This window comes from Macrotis lagotis, chromosome 1, assembly GCF_037893015.1.
Source record: "Macrotis lagotis isolate mMagLag1 chromosome 1, bilby.v1.9.chrom.fasta, whole genome shotgun sequence".
In the NCBI taxonomy this organism is placed as follows: Eukaryota; Metazoa; Chordata; class Mammalia; order Peramelemorphia; family Peramelidae; genus Macrotis; species Macrotis lagotis.
This window is the reverse complement of record NC_133658.1, coordinates 49,291,138-49,311,424: the sequence shown is the minus strand read 5'-3', so window position 1 is coordinate 49,311,424 and position 20,287 is coordinate 49,291,138. Positions and strand designations below refer to the sequence as shown.

Below are 20,287 nucleotides of genomic sequence, written 5' to 3'. Positions count from 1 at the left end.
CCCCTTACTTTCAAACTCTATTTACTTAAACCTTCTCTCCCTTTATATATTCCTCTGAGGACTTTGAATAAAGTCCTTCAAAACTATACCCATCTTTTTTCTTTTATATACTGATCCTACTTCTCTTATTTTCTTCTTTTTCCTTCTTTTTAATCTTTTTCTTTTCCAATCACATCCCAGACTATCAATAGAACTAATCTTCACTCTACAGAATATTTTGTTATAATTTAGCACTAATTTTTATTATGATACCCATTATTGCAATACTCTTGGTCTTAAAGATTTTAAAAACTTATAAATGGCATTCCAATACCTTTTGATGGCTTTGCTTTTAGTTTACCTAAACAATTAAGTCCTTTATATCATTCACAGAAGAAAACATAGTAGAAACACAAGAATTCTTTCAAATTAAATTTCTTTCTTTCTTTTTTTTTTTTGCAAGGCAATGGGGTGAAATGGCTTGCCCAAGGCCACACAGCTAAGTCATTATTAAGTGTCTGAGGCCTCATTTGAACTCAGGTACTCCTGATTCAGAGCCAGTGCTTTATGCACTGTGCCATCTAACCACCCCCCAAATTAAATTTCATTTTTTTTCTTTCCCATTGTTTTAAAACCTTTATTGGAAAGGCCACAAACTTTAATATTAAATTACTATTTCTTTTGTTCAGTGCATGTGGGGAAGTAAACTTGGATATAAAAACTATTTGGTTGATTTCCAACTCAAGCTGTTATTTTGTTGGTGCAGGGGAGGTTGTTGGATGTTAACTTAAGACTCACAGGCCCTGATTATTATTATTTTTTTTGCAAGGCAATGGAGTTAAGTAGCTTGCCCAAGGCCACACATCTAGGTAATTATTAAGTGTCTGAGGCCTCATTTGAACTCAAGTACTCCTGACACCAGGGCTGGTGCTCTATCCACTGAGCCACCTAGCCACCCCACAGGCCCTGATTATTAACAGGAATTTATCTCTGAAATTTTTACTCCTTCAGATTTTTCTAGACTGTAGATTAAGGAATTCAAAGTCTTGGTTAGCCAGGCTAAGGAGTGCATAACATATAATTTAATAGTTTGACTTTATTTCACCTCATTTCTTTTATATGGGAAGAAATATTAGAGAATTATGTACTAAAATTAATGTTTCCTCTGTCTTGATCATGTTAAATAATTAATCCTTTTCTGAACTGGTCTTACATTAACTAACTTCCTTCCCATTGTTTAAAGTTATTTCATAGAAACTTTCCCATACCTCTATCCCATTGTTCAAAATTATCTTACAGAAACTCAGTTATCTTATCCAAGAAATGGGGCTGAAGACTTCCATCTCACAACCTCAGAGCTGCTCCCATCCCTCCAAGGCAGGGATGCTGAAGTACCCAAACATTCGCCATAGTGATTCCTTAGTCCCTCCTAAGCACCACCCTCACTCCTCCCTTAATCCTTTTTTTCAGCACGTAGACCTGCCCTGCTTTCCTACATAAACCTGGACTTTTCCTCTACTAGCTGCTCATCTCCTCAGAAGATCAACCCAATTGCAATCATCTTGCAACTATCTTTAATTTCCTTTTTTATGCTGCCCCCTCTTGATGTTGCAACGTCCTAATTAGCCTTAATTTATCTCCCATACAACTGCTGCTGTTTAGTCCCTGATGACTGCAGCTGATCAGCTTTCTTTATTTACCAAGCTAAATTTCCTATTATCTTTGTTACCTTAACAAAATAAATCTTTTTTGTCCCTAAAATACTTGTCGGTCTTTCCTGTTAATTGTTCACATTTTCTCTAGCCTGAGACTAGACACCCCAAATTTCTCCATCACCACTATGCTCTCTACTGACTAAGAAGCTAGTCAGTGATCTAAAACATAATTTGACTTCTACTTTTTCCCTTCAAATAAGTGGGTTCAAGGAATAGCTACCTGGGAATAAAAGAAATATCAAAGGGTAGAAAGAACAGAAATGTAGTAACTTCAAAACTTTTTTTACCTTCATGTTATATAGTTACCCAATTATTTTTACATTAGTTTAACCTTCTTACATTAGTTTAACTTTCTTTCCTTAACTTTGCTCCCCTAGCTGAAAGTGGAAGACAGAGTTTTATCAATTATTTAATATTTGTGAATATTACACTGTAATGGGTTCTATGTAGGGCATGGTTCTTAGTTGAGCCCTATAAAAAGGGAGCAAAGAAAAGCATTAGCCTGGCCAATGTTGCTGGAAGGATTAAGACTTAGTGGTTATATAACTTAAATATCCTTGACTGATACACACACACACACACACACACACTACAAAATCTCATGTTTAATCAATAAAGTCTGTTTCTATGAACATTCCACTTTTGTCATTTATAACTACAAATGGGCATGTTGCTCAGAGCACAAAAACTTTACACAATGGATTTTTTTTAAGAAGCAGAGCAAGATTCCGCCCCCCCCCACCCAGTGTGTGTGCATCCCTCTAAAACTGTGACACATGGGAATAATTTCCATCAACTGTTTTTATTACTTAATTCAGGAACTTATACAAGATGGCAAAAAACAAAACAAAGCAAAAATTCTGCAAAACTTTACAACCACTTCCAATATAATTTTCCTTTTTTCCTACTTGTCTCCAAACCCACTATGTGCAAAGTACGATGTGCAGGCTTCTAAATGATAGGCTAAATGATAGGCTATGAAATTCTTTTTTGTATTTGTAGCAGTTTATGCAATTAAAATCAGGAAAAAAAAGTCTTGCAATGGTAAAAATCAAGTACAGATACCAGTACTGAAACTTAGAACCTATGAAAGGGAATCTTTTTTTTTTTCCTTTTGAGAGCTTTACTCTGCTAATAGAACAATCAACATGAAGATGTAGTGATTTGTGGTTATTTTAAATTATATACACTCTCTGTAAACAGTATAAGCAATTTAAAAGTTACACATATAACAATAGATGTCCATCACCAGTTCATCTGGATTACTTAGACAATTCAGCTGGATTGCTGAGAACAATTCAGGCAAAGCTGCAAAGTATTTCTTCTTAGGCAACTTTTCTTCCTTTTTTTTCTAAAGCAATGTTCTCTGGTGGGCATATTGTACTCCAGCTACATGATGCTACTTTCCTCATAGGAGTGGTCATCATAAGCCTTCCTCTTTTGAGGTGACAGAGCCTTGGGTACTTTCAAATTCCTACCTCTTCTGTGTCACCAATCACATTAGGAACTTCAGGTTTAGCTGGAAGAAGGACTGGAAGTTCAGAAAATTTCTCAGTTTTCAGGAAATTGTACATCAAACATAATGTAAAGATCACTTTTTCCCAAAGGAATTGTGGTAGTGTGGTATCCCTTCTCAAACTACATGGATACAACCTGGCTCAATTACTTTGCCAGGTGGATAGTTCACCACAATCTAGCAGAAAACTACACAGAGCTTCAACAAATCCTTTCTTGTGTGTTATTTGTAAAAGGTATATCTCATATTCCATCTCTTTTAGCAAAAGAACAATGTCTTCTGGTTCTGTAGAAGGAGAAATATTGTCTAGTTTTTAACATTAAGAAAATGTTATTTGTTCCTGTCTGATGGTTTCTGAGGGCTCCCTTGGCAGCATGGGCCCTAATCAGATGTATATTCCCTTCAATAGCACGATATAACTCCATTGTTAAATGTAAATTTGCCATAATAAGAGCAACCTCTCCTCATTCCCCTCCTCCAGCTTCCTGCCTTTCAAAATGAGTATCTGACTTGAAACACATAGAGGGAGTGGGATCCCGCCTTTCCCTTGACTCTTCCCTGCAAAAGTGGACAAAACTATAAAATCTGCCCTAAAACTCCCCTTGAGGCTAGACTCAGGAGCCCAGGTCCAACCATCTTTTGTGACTGTTTTCCTTTCTCTCTTTCCTTCAGACACTCTCACCTAGACCTTTTCTCTCACCTTCAGCCTTTTCTTAAGCAGCTTATTTCCTCTCTAGGAAAAAGCTTTAATCTGTAAATTTTGCAGGTTTGTGAAATAAAAAATCCAGAGCTTTTCTACTTTCAGGGCTAGTTGTAAGTTTTTCACTTTTAGGAACTGTCATCTTTATGATGACACCTCCAATTTCCCTGACCTCATTTCCACTCCTGAGACTTGGTCTGCTACTCCAGCAAATGTAATTCTCTTGTCCATGTTTCATGACTTTATCCATAGGGACTTCACAAATCTTACTTCTTTTATAATAATCCTCTTTCATTCACTTTCTTCGTTACAATTGGGCCACACAAACTACATCTTCTGTACCACCCCAGGAGCCAACTATCTTATCATTTTTCACACACTTTTGCTGAAATGAATTATGAGCATAGGAAATATCGTAATTGGAAACAAATTTTGTAATCTTTTATTAAAATCCTGTTTGTACTGTTAAAACATTTCATCATCACCTTGGACATGCTCTCATTGGTGAATCAAGATAGATATTAGATTATAGGCAGGTGTGATAATCGTCTTAAACCACAGGAAATGATGTCTTGAACTTAAGATCATGCAGTTTGGGACAGGAAAGACCAGTGCATAGACCATCACTGTCTTGGCCCTCCTTGGCATACCACCACGGTGGCATATCGGAGAGTACCTTGAGTCAGGTGCTAAACCACTCCCCAAGTGCCACACTTGTCCAACCCACTATGGAAATACATTTAAGTCATGGGAACTGGAAGAGGACTCTCTTTTTCCTTCTATTCCCCCTTGTTGGAATGACCACAACACTCTTTCTTTTTAAGCTAGAACCATGTGCTCCTGGTCTAAGCCACTGGAGAACTATGGCCTCTATTCCTTCCTCCCTTACTCTCAGACAGTCTCACCTAAAACTTGGTTGTTCATCTCGCCCTCAAACTTGAGCCCTCTGCTCCATGGTGAGCCCCACTCAAGCCTCAGCTCAGACAAATCTCCTGGTCCCTCTCCTTTCTGTCTTCCCCTCATGCAGCTCACTTAGTCCTTTGCTATTTGCCCCTTCCTCATGTTACTTATAAGCAGCTTGCTATCTGTTCAGAAAAATTTTTAATTAGTAAACTTTGCAGACTTGTGAAATCAATCCTGAGTTATTTCAACTCCAGGTTAGTAGTGATTCTTCACTTTCACAAAAGCTCTCAATCTCTGTTGGCAACATTAAAATCTCTGGCAACACTTTGATTCCAATATGTATCACATTTCTGAACATTTCTCATCATCCTCCCACTTAGGCCACTTAATGCATCAAAGAACATTTTTGCTAAGTTGCAGTTTAGTAGTCTTGCCATTATAAAGATTTTTAAAGATACCTTGAGTGGATGCATCATGTGGTCACCTTGTTAACTTCTATTTTGATTAATCATAAAACTGACTAAACCTCTAATAGAAATGTGAGAAAGAATATCATTGATGTTACCACCTCTACCATTATATTCTTAAGGGCTTTGATCTTTTTTTTAAAGGTTTTTGCAAGGCAAATAGGGTTAAGTGGCTTGCCCAAGGCCACACAGCTAGGTAATTATCAAGTGTCTGAGACCGGATTTGAACCCAGGTACTCCTGAGTACAAGGCCCGTGCTTTATGCACTTCGCCATCTAGCCACCCTGGGCCTTGATCTTCATAGTGATCATACAAAATTCTATTTCTCAGGGTTTGATAAAACTTTATATGCAAAACTTATTTCTTTGAATCTGTCCCCAGCATTTGGATTCTTCTCACATTGATATTCCTTGGCCAACTTTTTTTGTAAATGGTATTTTTTTTCCCAATTACATGTAAAACTATATTTTTATAAGATTTTGAGTTCCAAATTTTTCCCCATCCCTCTTTTTTCCTCCCCTCTCTCTAAGATGGCAATCTGACACAGGTTATACACAGGCAATCGTATTAAACATATTTCAACATTAATTATGTTGTAAAAGAAGAATCAGAATAAAGGGGGAAAACCACAAGGGAGAATAAAACAACAAAACGAATTGGAGTCAGGAGGACCTAAGTTCAAATCTAACCTCAGACACGTGCTTAGTTGTGTGATCACGGGCAAGTCACGGAAACCCACTATCTTAAAAAAACAAAAAACAACAACAAAAAGTATTGGAATCCTCCGGGAGCCAACTAAGGGCTAATTAGGTGAGTGGGCCTGAGGGAAAGAGAGAAAGGAAAACAGTCATAAGAGATGTCGGGCTCACGCTTGAGCGAGTGAGTCCAGTCTCAAGGGAGTGCAGGCCAAACTTTTATAGGCTTTACCCACTTCCTGTGCCCCGAAGAGTCATAGAAAATCTAGTTAAAGGGAAACCCCGCCCCCCTTCTATGTGATAGAGGTCAGGCACCCATTTTAGAAGACTTGGGAGGCAGGAATCTAGAGGAGGGGGGAAGGGATGAGTAGAGGTTGCTCTTGTCTTGGAGCATTTATATTTAACAATAAAGTTACATTGAACAATAGGAGGGAATTCACATCTGATTAGGGCCTATGCTGCCAAGGGAGCCCCCCAGAAAACATCAGACAGGCACAAATAACATTTTCTTAATATTAAAAACTAGATAGATATTTCTCTTTCTACACAGTTGTATTCCATTTCATTCATATGTCACAACTTGTTTGATCATTCCCCAATTGATGGGCATTCCCTCAATTTCCAATTTTTTTTTAATCACAAAAAAAGCTGTTTAAATAGTTTTGCACATGTGTAGTCTTTCCCCTTTTTACTGATCTCTTTGGGATATAGACCTAGTTGTGGTATTGCTGAATCAAAGTGTATGTACAATTTTATAGCCATTGGTTGTAGTTCCAAATTGCTCTCCAGGATGGTTGGATCAGTTCACAACTCCATCAATAATGTATTAGTGCTCCAATTTTCCCACATCTCTAACATCTATCATTTTCCTTTTCTATCATATTAGCCAATCTAATAGGTATGAGATAATAACTCATTTAGTTGTTTTAGTTTACATTTCTCTAATAGTGATTTTGAGTATTTTTCCTCCCCTCCCAATTTAATAATCTGTTTTTTTTCCTAATTACATATAAATTACATTTTTCTCTGTCCCTCCTTCCCTCCCCTGAGAGAATGCAATCTAATATAGGCTCTTCATGTGTAATTATGCTAAATTTACTAAGATGTGAAACAATTTGGATTTGGAACAATAGGATTTGGAATCAAATCCAAATAGAAGGAAAAAAAATTGGAGGAAAAAATGATATAATATATAGATAACTTTTAAAAATTGAAGATAGGAAGCTTTGATCTGCATTTAAACTCCACAGTTCCCGCTCTGGTTTTGGATTGTAGAAAACAGTATGCATTGATCTGCATTCTGACTCCATGGTTCTTTCTCTAGATGTGGATGACATTTTCCATTATGAGGCTTTTGGAACTGTCTTGGATCATTGCATTTCTGAGAAGAATTAAATCTATCCTAATTGATCATTGTGTTACCTGAAGTAAGTACTTAATAAAGATTTCTTTATCTAGGTCTCCTAAGGAAATCTATAGGAGTTGATTAGCCAAAGATAGAATGGTACAATGGTGGAAAAAAGGAAACCATGACTTATGTGACTAGTTGAACCAGACTTAATAGCATAGAGAATTCCTAAAAGGAGGGAAAAATTGGAAAGGTAGGTAGGAATTAGATTGTGGAAAAACTTGAATGTCAGGCAAGAAATCTGAACTTTATCCTAGAGGTCAATGGGGAATTTTTTGTCTTAGGGAAAGTGTTAGTGATTTATACAAAACAATTTAGGATGCTTAACCTGAAAGAACTATAAAAGGTGAATCAGAAAAGACATCTCCCTGAAAAAATTGGATATAGGTAGATCAATTGGAATGTTATAATAGTTTACATATGAAGGAACAAGATCTCAGACTGAGGAAGATTTAGTTCTAAGTGAAAAACTCACAGACTGACCCGGAGATACAAAAGGCTTAAACTTAAATTCACAAACCTTCAAAACTCATATGTATTATAGAAAGTTCACAGGTGACTTCAGACAGTTCAAAGAGATCAAACTCTCAGGAAAGGCAATGAGTTACTTGAAAACAGTTACTCAAGGCTAAAAAATGTTTGACAGAAAAGAGGAAAGGAAACAGAAAATAGCCATAAAAAATGACTGGATTTAGACCCTCGAGAATCCAGCCTGGAGCTGGGCCTAAATTGGTAGTTACAAGTCAAGAAAGAAGAAGTCAAGTTAAAAGGAAAAGAGAATGGGGTGGCTAGGTGGTGCGGTGGGTAGAGCACCAGCCCTGGAGTCAGGAGTACCTGAGTTCAAATCTGACCTCAGACACTTAATAATTACCTAGCTGTGTGGCCTTGGTTAAGCCACTTAACTCCATTGCCTTGTAAAAAAAGAAAATACTAAAAAAAAAAAGGGGAAAGAGAAGAAAAGCTTAGGAGAGAGAACAGAGAAAGAGAAAGAAAGATCAACCTAGATATAGCCACATGGAGCTTGGGTCATATTGTTAGAGAAAAGAAGTTGAAAGGAGAGAGAGAGATCTTGGGTCTAGTAGGAAAACAGGAAAAAAAAGAGCAGGACAAACTGGGAAAAGAATAATCAAGTTAAATAGGGAAAAAAGGGAAAGAGAAGAAATTTAAAGAAAACAAGGGAGAAGGAAATGGCAGGGAACCCAGGAGAGGAAAAGAAAAGAGAAGAAAAGCTTTGATCAACATAAATCTGGTTACATGAAGCTGGGGCCATGTTGGTCCAGCCATATGGCCCCACCATGTTGGTCTGGCTTAGAGGGAGGGAGTGTGTGTGAACCAGAATCTAGAAGGGCAAGCAAAGAAAAAACAAGAAGGGAAGTGCTTGGTGGAAGTCTATTTTAAGCACCTTTCCTGTGAGTGGGGATAAGGGTGATACTTGAGGAATGGTTTAGCATCTGTTTGCAGGTATGGCACAGGGGTGGTTCCCAAGCAGTGTCTAAGACAAAATCTAATGTGCATTGTTGTGTTACTTACTGTTTTTCCTATCCCAAAAGGCAGGAAGTCCAACATGGCAAAAGATAATATCATTTCCCTGTGCCTTGCTTCAACAATAGGGTTAATTTAAAAGACAATAAAAGTAATAATAATAATAATAGTAATAGCTGTTATAAAATACTTTAATATTTATAAAAAAACCTTTTTTTTTAGTAATTTGAACATGTCTTTTTTTTTTAGTTTTTACAAGGCATGAGGTTAAGTGACTTGCCCAAGGCCACATGGCTAGGTAATTATTAAGTGTCTGAGGTTGGATTTGAACTCAGGTACTCCTGACTCCAGGACCAGTGTTCTATCCATTGTACCACCTAGCTGCCCCTTTTTTTTTTTTAGTAATTTGAATGGTAAGTCACTATAATAACTAAGATTTATATAGTAATTTAAAGTTAAAAAGTGCTTCTCTCATTATATTTCTATGAAGTAGGTAGCATATATATATGCTACCTACTACCTACATATATATATATATATATATATATATATATATATATATATATGATTATCCTTTTTTACAGAAAGGGAAACTGAAGCTCAAGAAATTAATGGACTTACATTCCCCAATTGATAAATGGTCAAAGGGTATGGACAGGCAAGTCTCAGATGAAAAAAATCAAAGCTATCTATAGTCATATGAAAAAATGCTCCCAATCATTATTGATTACAGAAATGCAAATTAAAACAACTCTGAAGTTACCACCTTATACCCATCAGATTGGCCAATACGATAAAAAAGGGAAAATGATCAATATTGGAGGGGATATGTGAAAACTAGGATACTAAATGCATTGTTGGTGGAGTTGTGGACTGATCCCATCTTTCTGTAAAGCAATTTGGAACTCTGATCAAAAGGCAATAAAGCTGTGCAGACCCTTTGATCCAGCAATACCATTACTAGAAATGTATCCCAAAGAGTTCACAACAAAGGGTAAAAAAACTCACTTATACAAAAATATTTCTAGCAGCTATTTTTGTGGAGGCAATGAATTTGAAATTGAGGAGATACCCGTCAATTGAGGAAGGACTGAACAAATTGTAGTATATGAATGTGATAGTATTTTAGTAAGAAAACATGAGTGAGCAGACTTCCAAAAAATCCAGTGATTTGCATGAACTGATGCTGAGTGAAGTGAGCAGAACCAGAAGAATATTGTACACATTAACAACACTGTGTAATGATCACTTGCTCTTCTCAGCATTACACTACTCAAAGAAAATTCCAAGGAAAAATATCATCCATTTCCAGAGAAGAAACTATGAAGACAATGCAAACCAAAACTTTCAATTTTCAATTTTTAAAATTTGTTTTATGATTCATTACTTTCTCATGTTTTTTCCTTTGTGTTTTTCTCCTTCTTTCACAACATAATTAAGATGGAACTATGTTTAACACAGTTATACATGGGGGGGGCAGCTAGGTGGTACAGTGGATAGAGCACTGGCCCTGGGGTCAGGAGGACCTGAGTTCAAATTCAACGTCAGACACTTTAATAATTACCCAACTGTGTGACCTTGGGCAAGTCACTTAACCCCCATTGTCTTGCAAAACAAAACAAAACATAGTTATACATGTATAATCTATATTAGACTGTTCTTTGTCAAAGGGAGGAGGGAGTAAAGTGAGAAATGTAGAAAAATGTGGAACTCAAAGATTGTTGAAAACTATCTTTACATGTTATAAAAAATTTATTTTTTTAAAAAAAGATGCTAATGGACTTGTACTACAGTAATGTCTTGAACCCAGGTCTTTTGACACCCAAGACTGGCCCACTATTTTGACTATATATTACCTTGTTTCATTTGATGACCTCAGGTACATTCTAACTCCAAGATTCTTGTCTCTTTATTACCAAAAGGACAGTAACAAAATGGAAGATTCAGAGAAAGGCAATTAGGATGGTAAATGACCTGGAAATCATGTCATAATAAAAGGATAAAAGGAGGGTTCTTGCAGTCCATGGATAGATTTCAGGGGGTCCATGAACTATAAAGAATGTAGAACTATTGTGAGAAGTGATTTATAAGTTTACCAAAGTGGTGCACAAGACAAAAACATGTTAAGAATTTCTTAGTTCAGGGTATAGGTCTTCATTTGACTCTGTGACCCTAGCGTATTTATACCAGACAGGTCCTGCCTTTCAAAGAGAAAAGAAAGATATAGAGAAGGACTGACTGATGTATCCCTGAGTAGAGTCAAAGCCTTACTTGGCTTACTCATGATTGGTATATTTAAAACATGCCTGATTTCTGCCAGTCCTAGGTTGGTACATTTGACAAAGGCATTTAATTTAGTCCCTTTGGCCAGTAAGGCCATGTATAAAACCATGCTGGCTTCAATTGCCACTTGAATTTAGTCCATAGTTCTTGGCGGGGTTGATTTTTTGGATAATACATATGTGTTGCTCTGTCTCTCAGAAAACAGAGAGAACAGCTGAGAAGATGTGTCAAGAGAAGCTGACTAGTAGATGTATTCTTGTACCTTGTTCATACATATGTACCACTGGTGGTTTGTATGGTATCATAATCACTAGAGTTTCATTTAAGGTTTATGGGACTGCATTTCCATTCTTGGAGATCCTGAATTGGACTAACTCACATCCTTCCCCCAAGGAGAAAATTTTATTTAAAGAAGGCAAATGAACATAAATCTATGAATGGCAACCATTTGCAAACATACATATGAATATTCAGTTACTTTTGGTTCTCATGTCATGAGTTTTTTTCTTTCTTTTTCTTTCATTCTTTCATTTTTCATTTTTTTCCTTTCATTTTCTTCATATTCCCAGTTTCTTCCATTGATCCAATATGGCTTAGACTGGAGACTCTTCATCATCATGATTATTTTCCTCTGGAATTTCTGCTTATTAATATCCTTCCTAAATTGTGGCAAGGCAGAGATATCATCAAGGCTAAATGAAAAGCTTAGCACAATGAAGTTACTAAACTTTAAATTTCCAAATGCTGACCTTAGGGCTCCAGCTAAAAAAAAAAATAGAGGAAGCAAAGCTGTGTTGTAAGGAATATTTAATATTCCAATCAGAAGGCTTGAATTCTTATGAGTTGTGTGACCTTGGGCATATCACTTTTCTTCTCCAGTCCTCCATCGATCAAAGAATTCAAAATGATAATCTGTTTGAAATGTACCTTCTTGTTGTAGATTCTCTGACGCCAAGGCCTGAGGGAGGGAACACAAATCTCAGCACTGATACAAGCTTCAAGTCTGGGCAAGTCACCTAATCTTTACCAGTCTGCAAAGTAGAGATAATAGTATTTGTACTCATTTACTTAGGAAATCCCAAAATAGTGTTAAGAGTCAGACTCTGGTCAAAAACGACTTCATGACTGATGCTGGGTGAGATGAGCAGAACCAGAAAAACACTGGACACCCTAACAGCAACATGGCAGTGATGATCAACCTTGATGGACTTGCTTGTTCCATCAGTGCAACAATCAGTGAAAATTTGGGGCTCTCTGCGATGGAGAATACCATCCGTATCCAGAGAAAGAATTGTGAAGTTTGAACAAAAACCAAAGACTATTACCTTTAATTTAGGGGGGAAAAAAAACTGCTATCTTATTGTCTGATCTTGCTATCTCTTACATTTTATGTTTCTTCCTTAAGGATATGATTTCTCTCTCATCACATGCAGTTTGGATCAATGTATACCACAGAAACAATGTAAAGACTGGCAAATTGCCTTCTGTGGAGGGTGGGGGGAGAGAAGTAAGATTAGGGGAAAAACTGTAAAACTCAAAATAAATAAAATCTTTAAAAAAAAAACAACTTCATGGGGATGTGAGGAAAGAACTCCTGCCCAAGACTTTAAAGCATCCATTTAAATGAAGTGGGAGGAAATTTTGATGGACAAGATAAATAACTTCAGGTCCAGGAACCTCCTCTTCTGATGCTGGTCTACCTGTGTTCCATTATTTTTAATATCATGGCCCTTTTTAAAAAAATTTTTTAAGGGCTTTTTAATTTTGCAAAGCAAGGGGGTTAAGTGACTTGCCCAGGGTCACATAGCTAGGTGATTATTAAGTGTCTGAGTCCGCATTTGAACCCAGGTACTCCAGGGCCGGTGCTCTATCCACTGTGCCACCTAGCCTAGCCTCCCCCCAGCCTCCTTTCTCAGAGTGGTGCTTCGTGGTTTACATTCAGCCACAAGGAAAGGAGATGATAAATTTCAATGACAAGTTGGTGAAAAATAAGGACATAATTTTTTTTCTCCAGGGTCTGGATGCTCTGGAGTCTAACCTTGTGGATCTGGGCATGAGATCCCACCAAAGGGGAGACTTGGAATCCAGGTCTTTTCCCGTGGCGATCTCCTAGATCTCATACATCATCAGTATTAACTAGCTGTTGCTGTTATTATTATTTTTACTTTAGTTTATTACTCTAAAAGAAAACACGGCTACCTCCATGTGGGCATTATTATTATTATTATTATTATTAGAGCCTTATTCTAAAAGAAAACGCGGCCCCTCCACGTGGGCATCATCATCATCATCATCATTATTATTAGTGTCTTATTCTAAAAGAAAACGCGGCCCCTCCACGTGGGCATCATCATCATCATCATCATTATTATTATTAGAGTGTCTTATTCTAAAAGAAAACGCGGCCCCTCCACGTGGGCATCATCATCATCATCATCATTATTATTAGAGTGTCTTATTCTAAAAGAAAACGCGGCCCCTCCACGTGGGCGGCCCTCCATCCGCCCGGGCGTGGGGTCACGACCTCGGCCCTTCCGCAGGGGTCCAGGCCAGGAGGCGGCCCGGTGCTTTCGGAGGGATGAACTGGGCGGGTGAGCCGGGCCGCGGGAACGCGCGGCGCGCCCCGGGAGCCGGCTACCTTTCCTTCCGCATCCCTCCTCTCCCCCTATGCTAAGCGGCTCGGCATCGCGGCTTCTCATTGGTCGGGCGGGAGCCGGGGGCACTCCCGATTGGTCGTCCGGAAGTGGCGCGCCTCGCGGTCGAGTCGGGCCGCTTTACCTGCGGGCTCGCCCCCGTCCGGGTCAGGGCTCGGCTTGGCGTTTCATTGGCGGAGAGAGAACGGCCCACCGCCTGTCCGCGGCTGCCATTGGCTTCGGCCCGGCGCCCCGGGAGGGGGCGGGCGGCTACGGAAGCCGGCGGGGGCGGGGCGCGCGCCACGTGAGCGCGCGCCGGCGGCCGGGAGGCGGGGCGGCTCTCGATGGCGGCCCGGGCCGGCGGCGGCGGCGGCGGCATGGCGGGGACGGAGCCCGAGGCCGAGGCCACTTACTACCGGCTCGAGGAGGTGGCGAAGCGCAACTCGGAGCAGGAGATGTGGCTCGTGATCCACGGGCGAGTCTACGACGTCACCCCCTTCCTGGGCGAGGTGGGGCCCGGGGCGGGCTGGGGGCGGCCGCGCGCGGGGGCCCCCGGGCAGCGCCTTGGATGGGGGAGCTTCGGGGGCCCTGGGGGAGCCGAGTTCGAGTCCTGCCGAGCCCCCCGTGACATCCGCCTCCACCAAGGGCCTCTCGGCCGGCCTTCCCCCGGTGACCACCGGCACGGAGGCCCGCAGGAGCCGGGCCAGGCCCCGGACCCCCTCACGCAGCCTCAGTCCGCGCCTGAAACCAGGGCCCACCTCTGCGGGCGAGCCGCCGCTGCCTCTTCTGCAAACGGGCTGGTTTCTGGTCTTTAGATTTTTCAAGGCATTGGGGTTGAGTGACTTGCCCAAGGCCACACGGCTAGGTCATGATTAAGTGTCTGAGGCCGGATTTGAACTCAGGTCCTCCTGACTCCAGGGCCGATGCCACCTAGCCGCCCCTAAAGTGGGCATCACTAAGAGAATTGAGTTAAAACTGAGCTTCAGACCCTCACCAGCAGTGGGATCCTCCTGGGCACATCTGTAAAATGGGGATCCCAGCATTGGCTCAAGCTGACCTTGTCTGCTCCAACTGATGTATCTTCCTCGAGCCTTGCTTTCTTTTATCTATAGAATGGAAATAAGTTACTGACCCTACAGGGTTATTCTAAGGAGTAAATGAAGAAGTATTATATGGATGCCATTCATTAACAATGTGTAATTTAATACTGAAAGTTGGAGATAAAAATTTTCTTTAAAAAGGTCTTCAGGGAGCTTATATTCTAATTCATGTAGTAACTGTACTAAGTGCTTTGCACTTATTTGGTAAATAGGTGCTATTATTACAACTTTCTGTTTTACAGGTAAGGAAAAAGAGGTCTGATAGTACTCTGGAAAAAAATTGGAGAAGGGCTCATTTTCATTTGAAAAGATAATAAAAGATGTCACCAAGGGTAACTATTTCTGCTGGTTAATTTTAGATTCTTTGCTCTATAAGGAGCTCTCTTTGCTCCCTTTCTAGAGCAGGCAGAATGGAAATATTTTTTCTGGTAATTCATTTAAGGTCTGAGAATGCACTTTCTACTTCCTGATTCTAGAAAAATTTTAACACTTAAGTTTTACAGTTTTACACAGTTTGTCAGTAAATTCACTTTTCGAAATGAACATCTAATGATGAGTACCATTTAATATACTTGTATGATGTCCTAATCTCAGAAAATGTTTGTTATTTCATTTCTAGGTGCCAAATTTATTCCTATTTAAATAGATGAGGAAACTGGGGTTAAGGCTATGTTACTGCTTTAATGATGAAACTTGGATTAGATAAATCTAATTTGCTTTTAGTGATTTTATATTTGTTGTGGCAGCTGCCATAGGTGATTTCAACACAAACTTGGGAAATACTTTATATGTTAGAAATAATACTGAGTTTCCCCAAAAGTACAAAGGAGTCATGCTCCAGTATGTTTTATAGGTTGAAGAATGAAATTTAAGGACTGTAGAAACAAAACACCTTTTCCCTTTGCAGTTTGGCTTTCCTTCGACCTATTCCTGCTTTGATTAACTTTGTAATTGGGGAAGGAACTCCTTATAGGGGTTTTATAGACCAGGACAGGTTGGGTCCTTGTTTTCCCACACACCTTGCTGGTCTAGAAAGCTACTTAGGTTTTTTGGGACAGATCCTGAGATCTAACCCTTTGTTTGAACAGTTGAGGAAATTGTCACCCAGAGAGATGAAGTAACTTGTCCAAAGTCAGTGGTAGCTAGTATGAAAGCCAGGGTCTCTAAGATTTTCAACCCCACATGCTTTTACTCTGCTGATTTCCCTGAAGTGCTTGCTAATAGTTCTTTCCTATGATTCTGGCTAGTCTTGCTTAAGTCTTAGATTCAAATTCTGTCTCTTTATACCTAGGTGCTCTTAGGCAAGGAGCTTAACTTTGCTGGATCTGTTTATTTATCTGTAAAATGAGGGTCATGGACAGGATGACCTCTAAGATTTTTTTTGCTTCATTTTGGTATTTCTATTTTGCTTCTATTTAATCTATGCAGCATTACCACCATGTTACCCACAAGTTTGATTAAATATGTTTGACAGACATTTTGATAGAGCACCAAAAAAAGCATTTCTCTTAAATAAAACTGGTATAAACTATTTGACTACAAAATACCTGAAATTTCATTTGAACTTGTTAACTTTAACAAAATAACAAAATACTTGTTTTATCTCCTGATCTTTATTTTTTAAATTATTATTTTTTTGGTTATATTTTTCAGTTGTCTCCCTTCCTCTCTCTCAACCTCCCCTTCAGAGGTCAACATTAGATATAACATATCTATCTATCTTTCTGTCTATCTATAAAACCATACAGTATGACAGTATGTTCTTCCAATTCATTTTCTGCAATGGAACAACCCCTGGCCTGAAGGAGGCTTCTAACCTAATAAAAGCCTAGACATAATGTTTTCAAAATTAGTATTGGTTAGTTTTGGGAGGGAGTAAACTAACAGCTGAGAAGATCAAGAAAAGTTCTTTGGGTATAGACTGTGCTTGAGCTTTTTATTGAAGGAAACCAAAGATTCCAAGGGGTGTGTGTGTGTGTGTGTGTGTGTGTGTGTGTGTGTGTGTGTGTGGTCCTTTTAATCAGATTTTCAACCTAAAAATCACCCTCAAAGCCACTCTTAATCCTTTGCTTTCATTCATCTCCCACATCTAATCTCTATTAAATCTTTCTCTAGCATCACAGTTCCCCTCATGGTGGTCCTCAAGCACCCCTCACCTGACTGGGTGACTGCCAGCTAAGAGGAGGTGTGAGATTCATTTGGCCTGTCTGAACAAACTTGCCACTGAGAAATGGGAACTGCTTCAAAGAAGAGACTTGGATTCTGCCTATAGCAATTTCTTATCAAAGGTCAGAGATTGTAGGTGTTTAAGACAGAAATGACTTGAAGTCATCTACTTTTTAGCCATATCTTTTTTGCTGCCGAGGACATGGAGACCCAGGGTCAACCATGTCACTGAGTAGCAGTTGGAATTTGAGCTCAGGTCCTTTGACTTCACATTGAGCAAGCAAGCACTTCTTCTAGAGCACCAGGAGTTAATCTGACTTAAAAATAAATGTGATAGTGAGTAGGCCTAGAGAGCCCAGAAATGGCCTGAGATGGTAGATGCCGGAATTCCACTAGCCAGGGAATGTGGTAGCCAGAAGGATACTAGTTGGATGGCTTGTCATTCTGCAGAAAATCTGGGAAGCAGTATTTTATGGGATGTTTGCCATTTTGGAAAAACTTCAGAAAGCCAATGAAGAGAAGGTCAGTTTGCTGAAAACTGTTAGCAAGACTGTCCTCAAAGCGAAAATACTGGAGATGATACCTGGAAGGAGGGTGACAGTCTGAATGATGCAGAAGAGGTAGGATTTATATTGCTATATTTTCATTAATGACAGTGGAATCACTGCATCCATCCTGTGTGCTGTTGGAGAAGTAAGCACTTAGAAAGTTTAAATTGAGAAGACTTAGAGAAGAAATCCTTGTTGGAGGTGAAAGTTTTGAAGGCAATCAATGTTGATTTTTAGTATTGCTGAAAGAAAGCAAGAGAACAGAAAAATGCAATGCCCTCTCTCAAAGGGGACTGAAAATAATGTTATATTTGAAAATGAAGGCAAACTGAGATACAGTGGTCTGTCTGAGCACAATCAATTTATTAGTTAGGCTAGCAGTAACCAATAGATTGGGTCAATAGTGACCTTGAGGTAGGGTTTGCCAACCTTAATATAGAAAAGAACTATGACACAAAAAAAGGTGAAAAACATTCCCCCCAGCAGGTCTGGTAGATACAGAACTAGTCAATGGACAAACATTTATTGAGAATCTCTTATAGGTCTCCCACTGGACTGGGTGCTAGGAATACCAATTCATAAGTGTTCTTTGCAACTTTGAATTCTCCTGGGATACAATGGCATGTTCAAGGTTAAGGAGTACAGAGGTAGGGAGTTGGGGAAGAATACTATTGGTTACAGGGCACCAGACCCTTGGGGTATGGACAACCTGATTGGTTATGTTAAAGAAAGGGGCTAGTGACCACCCTTCTTTGATAAGTAAGGAATGATTTGTTGATGTATCCATCTGGATCTTGCAGACTTTGTTAGGATAACTGATAGCAGATTCACTGGTTATAGTAGGGTTTGTTAGGGAGATTAGACCCTCCTTAATTGTAAAATGTATGGTATACCTTTGGGAGTTGATAACGAATTAACTTACAATTAAAAGGCAACTCAGGAAAAGCTGACTCAGTTATAAAGTTAATATAGCATAAAATCAGTTAAACATACTGTAAAAACTAGAGATAATATTAATTTGAATTTTTTCAGTTTTATCAGTAATACTAATTCTTATGCCTACTTTCTCATCTCTCTAACAAACGTCTTTATGAGAATAGTCCATACCTTTTAAAAAAAATTTTTAAGATTTTATTTATTTTGAGTTTTACAATTTTCCCTCTAATCTTCCCCCCCCCCCCCACAGAAGGCAGTCTGTTAGTCTTTACATTGTTTCCATGGTATGCATTGATTTAAGTTGAATGTGATGAGAGAAATCATATCCTTAAGGAAGAAAAATAAAGTATAAGAGATAGCAGAATTACATAATAAGATAATGTTTTTTCCTAAATTAAAGGTAATTGTCTTTGGTCTTTGGTCAAATTCCACAGTTCTTTCTCTGGATACAGATGGTATTCTCCATCACAGTTACCCCAAAATTGTCCCTGATTGTTGCACTGATGGAATGAGCAAGTCCGTCAAGGATGGTCATCACCCCCCTTGTTGCTGTTAGAATGTACAGTGTTTCTCTGGTTTTGCTCATCTCACTCAGCATCAGTTCATGCATATCCTTCCAGGCTTCCCTGAATTCCCATCCCTCCTGGTTTCCAATAGAACAATAGTGTTAGTCTATTAGAATAATACCAGTTTGTTAAGCCATTCCCCAATTGAAGGCCTCCACAAACAGGGCTGCTATGAATATTTTTGTACAAGTGATATTTTTACCCTTTTCATCATCTCTTAGTATAGACCCAGTAGTGGTATGGCTGGATCAAAGGGTATGTATATTTCTGTTGCCCTTTTGGCATAGAGAATAGTCCATACCTTTATTGATCATTGATGAAAGTATGAGGGTAGCAAATATAACTTTTTTAATGATACTGAACTTCTTTATGGTTTGCAAATCACTTTTTTCTTGTTGCCATCTTGGCTCCGCCCCCTGCAAATCACTTTTTAAAGCCTTGTTCTTCAGTAATTATCACACATGCAGTGCCTAATGATAAGGTACCATGTCTTATTAAAATTTCCTTTAAAATTCACAAAACTAACTGTGTAAAAGAAATTTAAATAATTAAACTTTCTAATGTATTTATAATTTTGTAGCATTCATTCTTCTGAAATTATTAAAACTTAAAACTGTAGTAAGACAGCTTTTAGGATACCCCATATTATAACATCATTCTACTTTTCAAATGGATTAGTACTCTTCACCATTCATATTCTTCATTTTCAGCATTCCATAAGCAATGCAAATTGTAACCTATCCATGCCTGCCTATTTTGTATGTGTCTTGTTCAAAGCTTTTCCTGGTCCTTTTCGGGAGGGAGGAGGTAAAACCAATGTGTGAGGGACCTTCCTTAAATCTCTTGACAGTTCATGAATATCTACTTGTTTATTCTTCCTTGTTTTTTTTTCATATATGTCTCTCTCACATCTTTTCTAACTGGGAGTCTTTTTGATAATGTGCTATATACATTGCTCATGGCCACCCATATGTGGTTCTCTGTTTTTTTACTGAGCCTCTATTTGAGCCTTTGGAGGCTGTAATAGTGTGTATGACACACCCCATTTCTTTTTTTTTCTTTTTTTTTGCAAGGCAGATGGGGTTAAGTGGCTTGCCCGAGGCCACACAGCTGTCTGAGACGGGATTTGAACACAGGTACTCCTGACTCCAAGGCCGGTGCTTTGCCACCTAGCTGCCCTTCCCATTTCT

At 39.0% G+C, this 20,287-nt stretch overlaps 1 protein-coding gene across 2 annotated transcripts in view; it reads left to right on the top strand.

Annotated features, from left to right (window-relative positions):
• The first annotated feature begins 14,100 nt into the window (after window positions 1–14,100).
• Window positions 14,101–20,287, top strand: part of CYB5B (cytochrome b5 type B) — a 47,931-nt gene continuing 41,744 nt past the window's right edge. For both annotated transcript variants that reach the window (XM_074200412.1, XM_074200417.1), the window contains exon 1: window positions 14,101–14,290. In XM_074200412.1, the coding sequence (XP_074056513.1) occupies window positions 14,126–14,290 (165 nt within the window). In that variant the 5' untranslated portion in view covers window positions 14,101–14,125. The remainder of the gene's footprint in view (window positions 14,291–20,287) is intronic.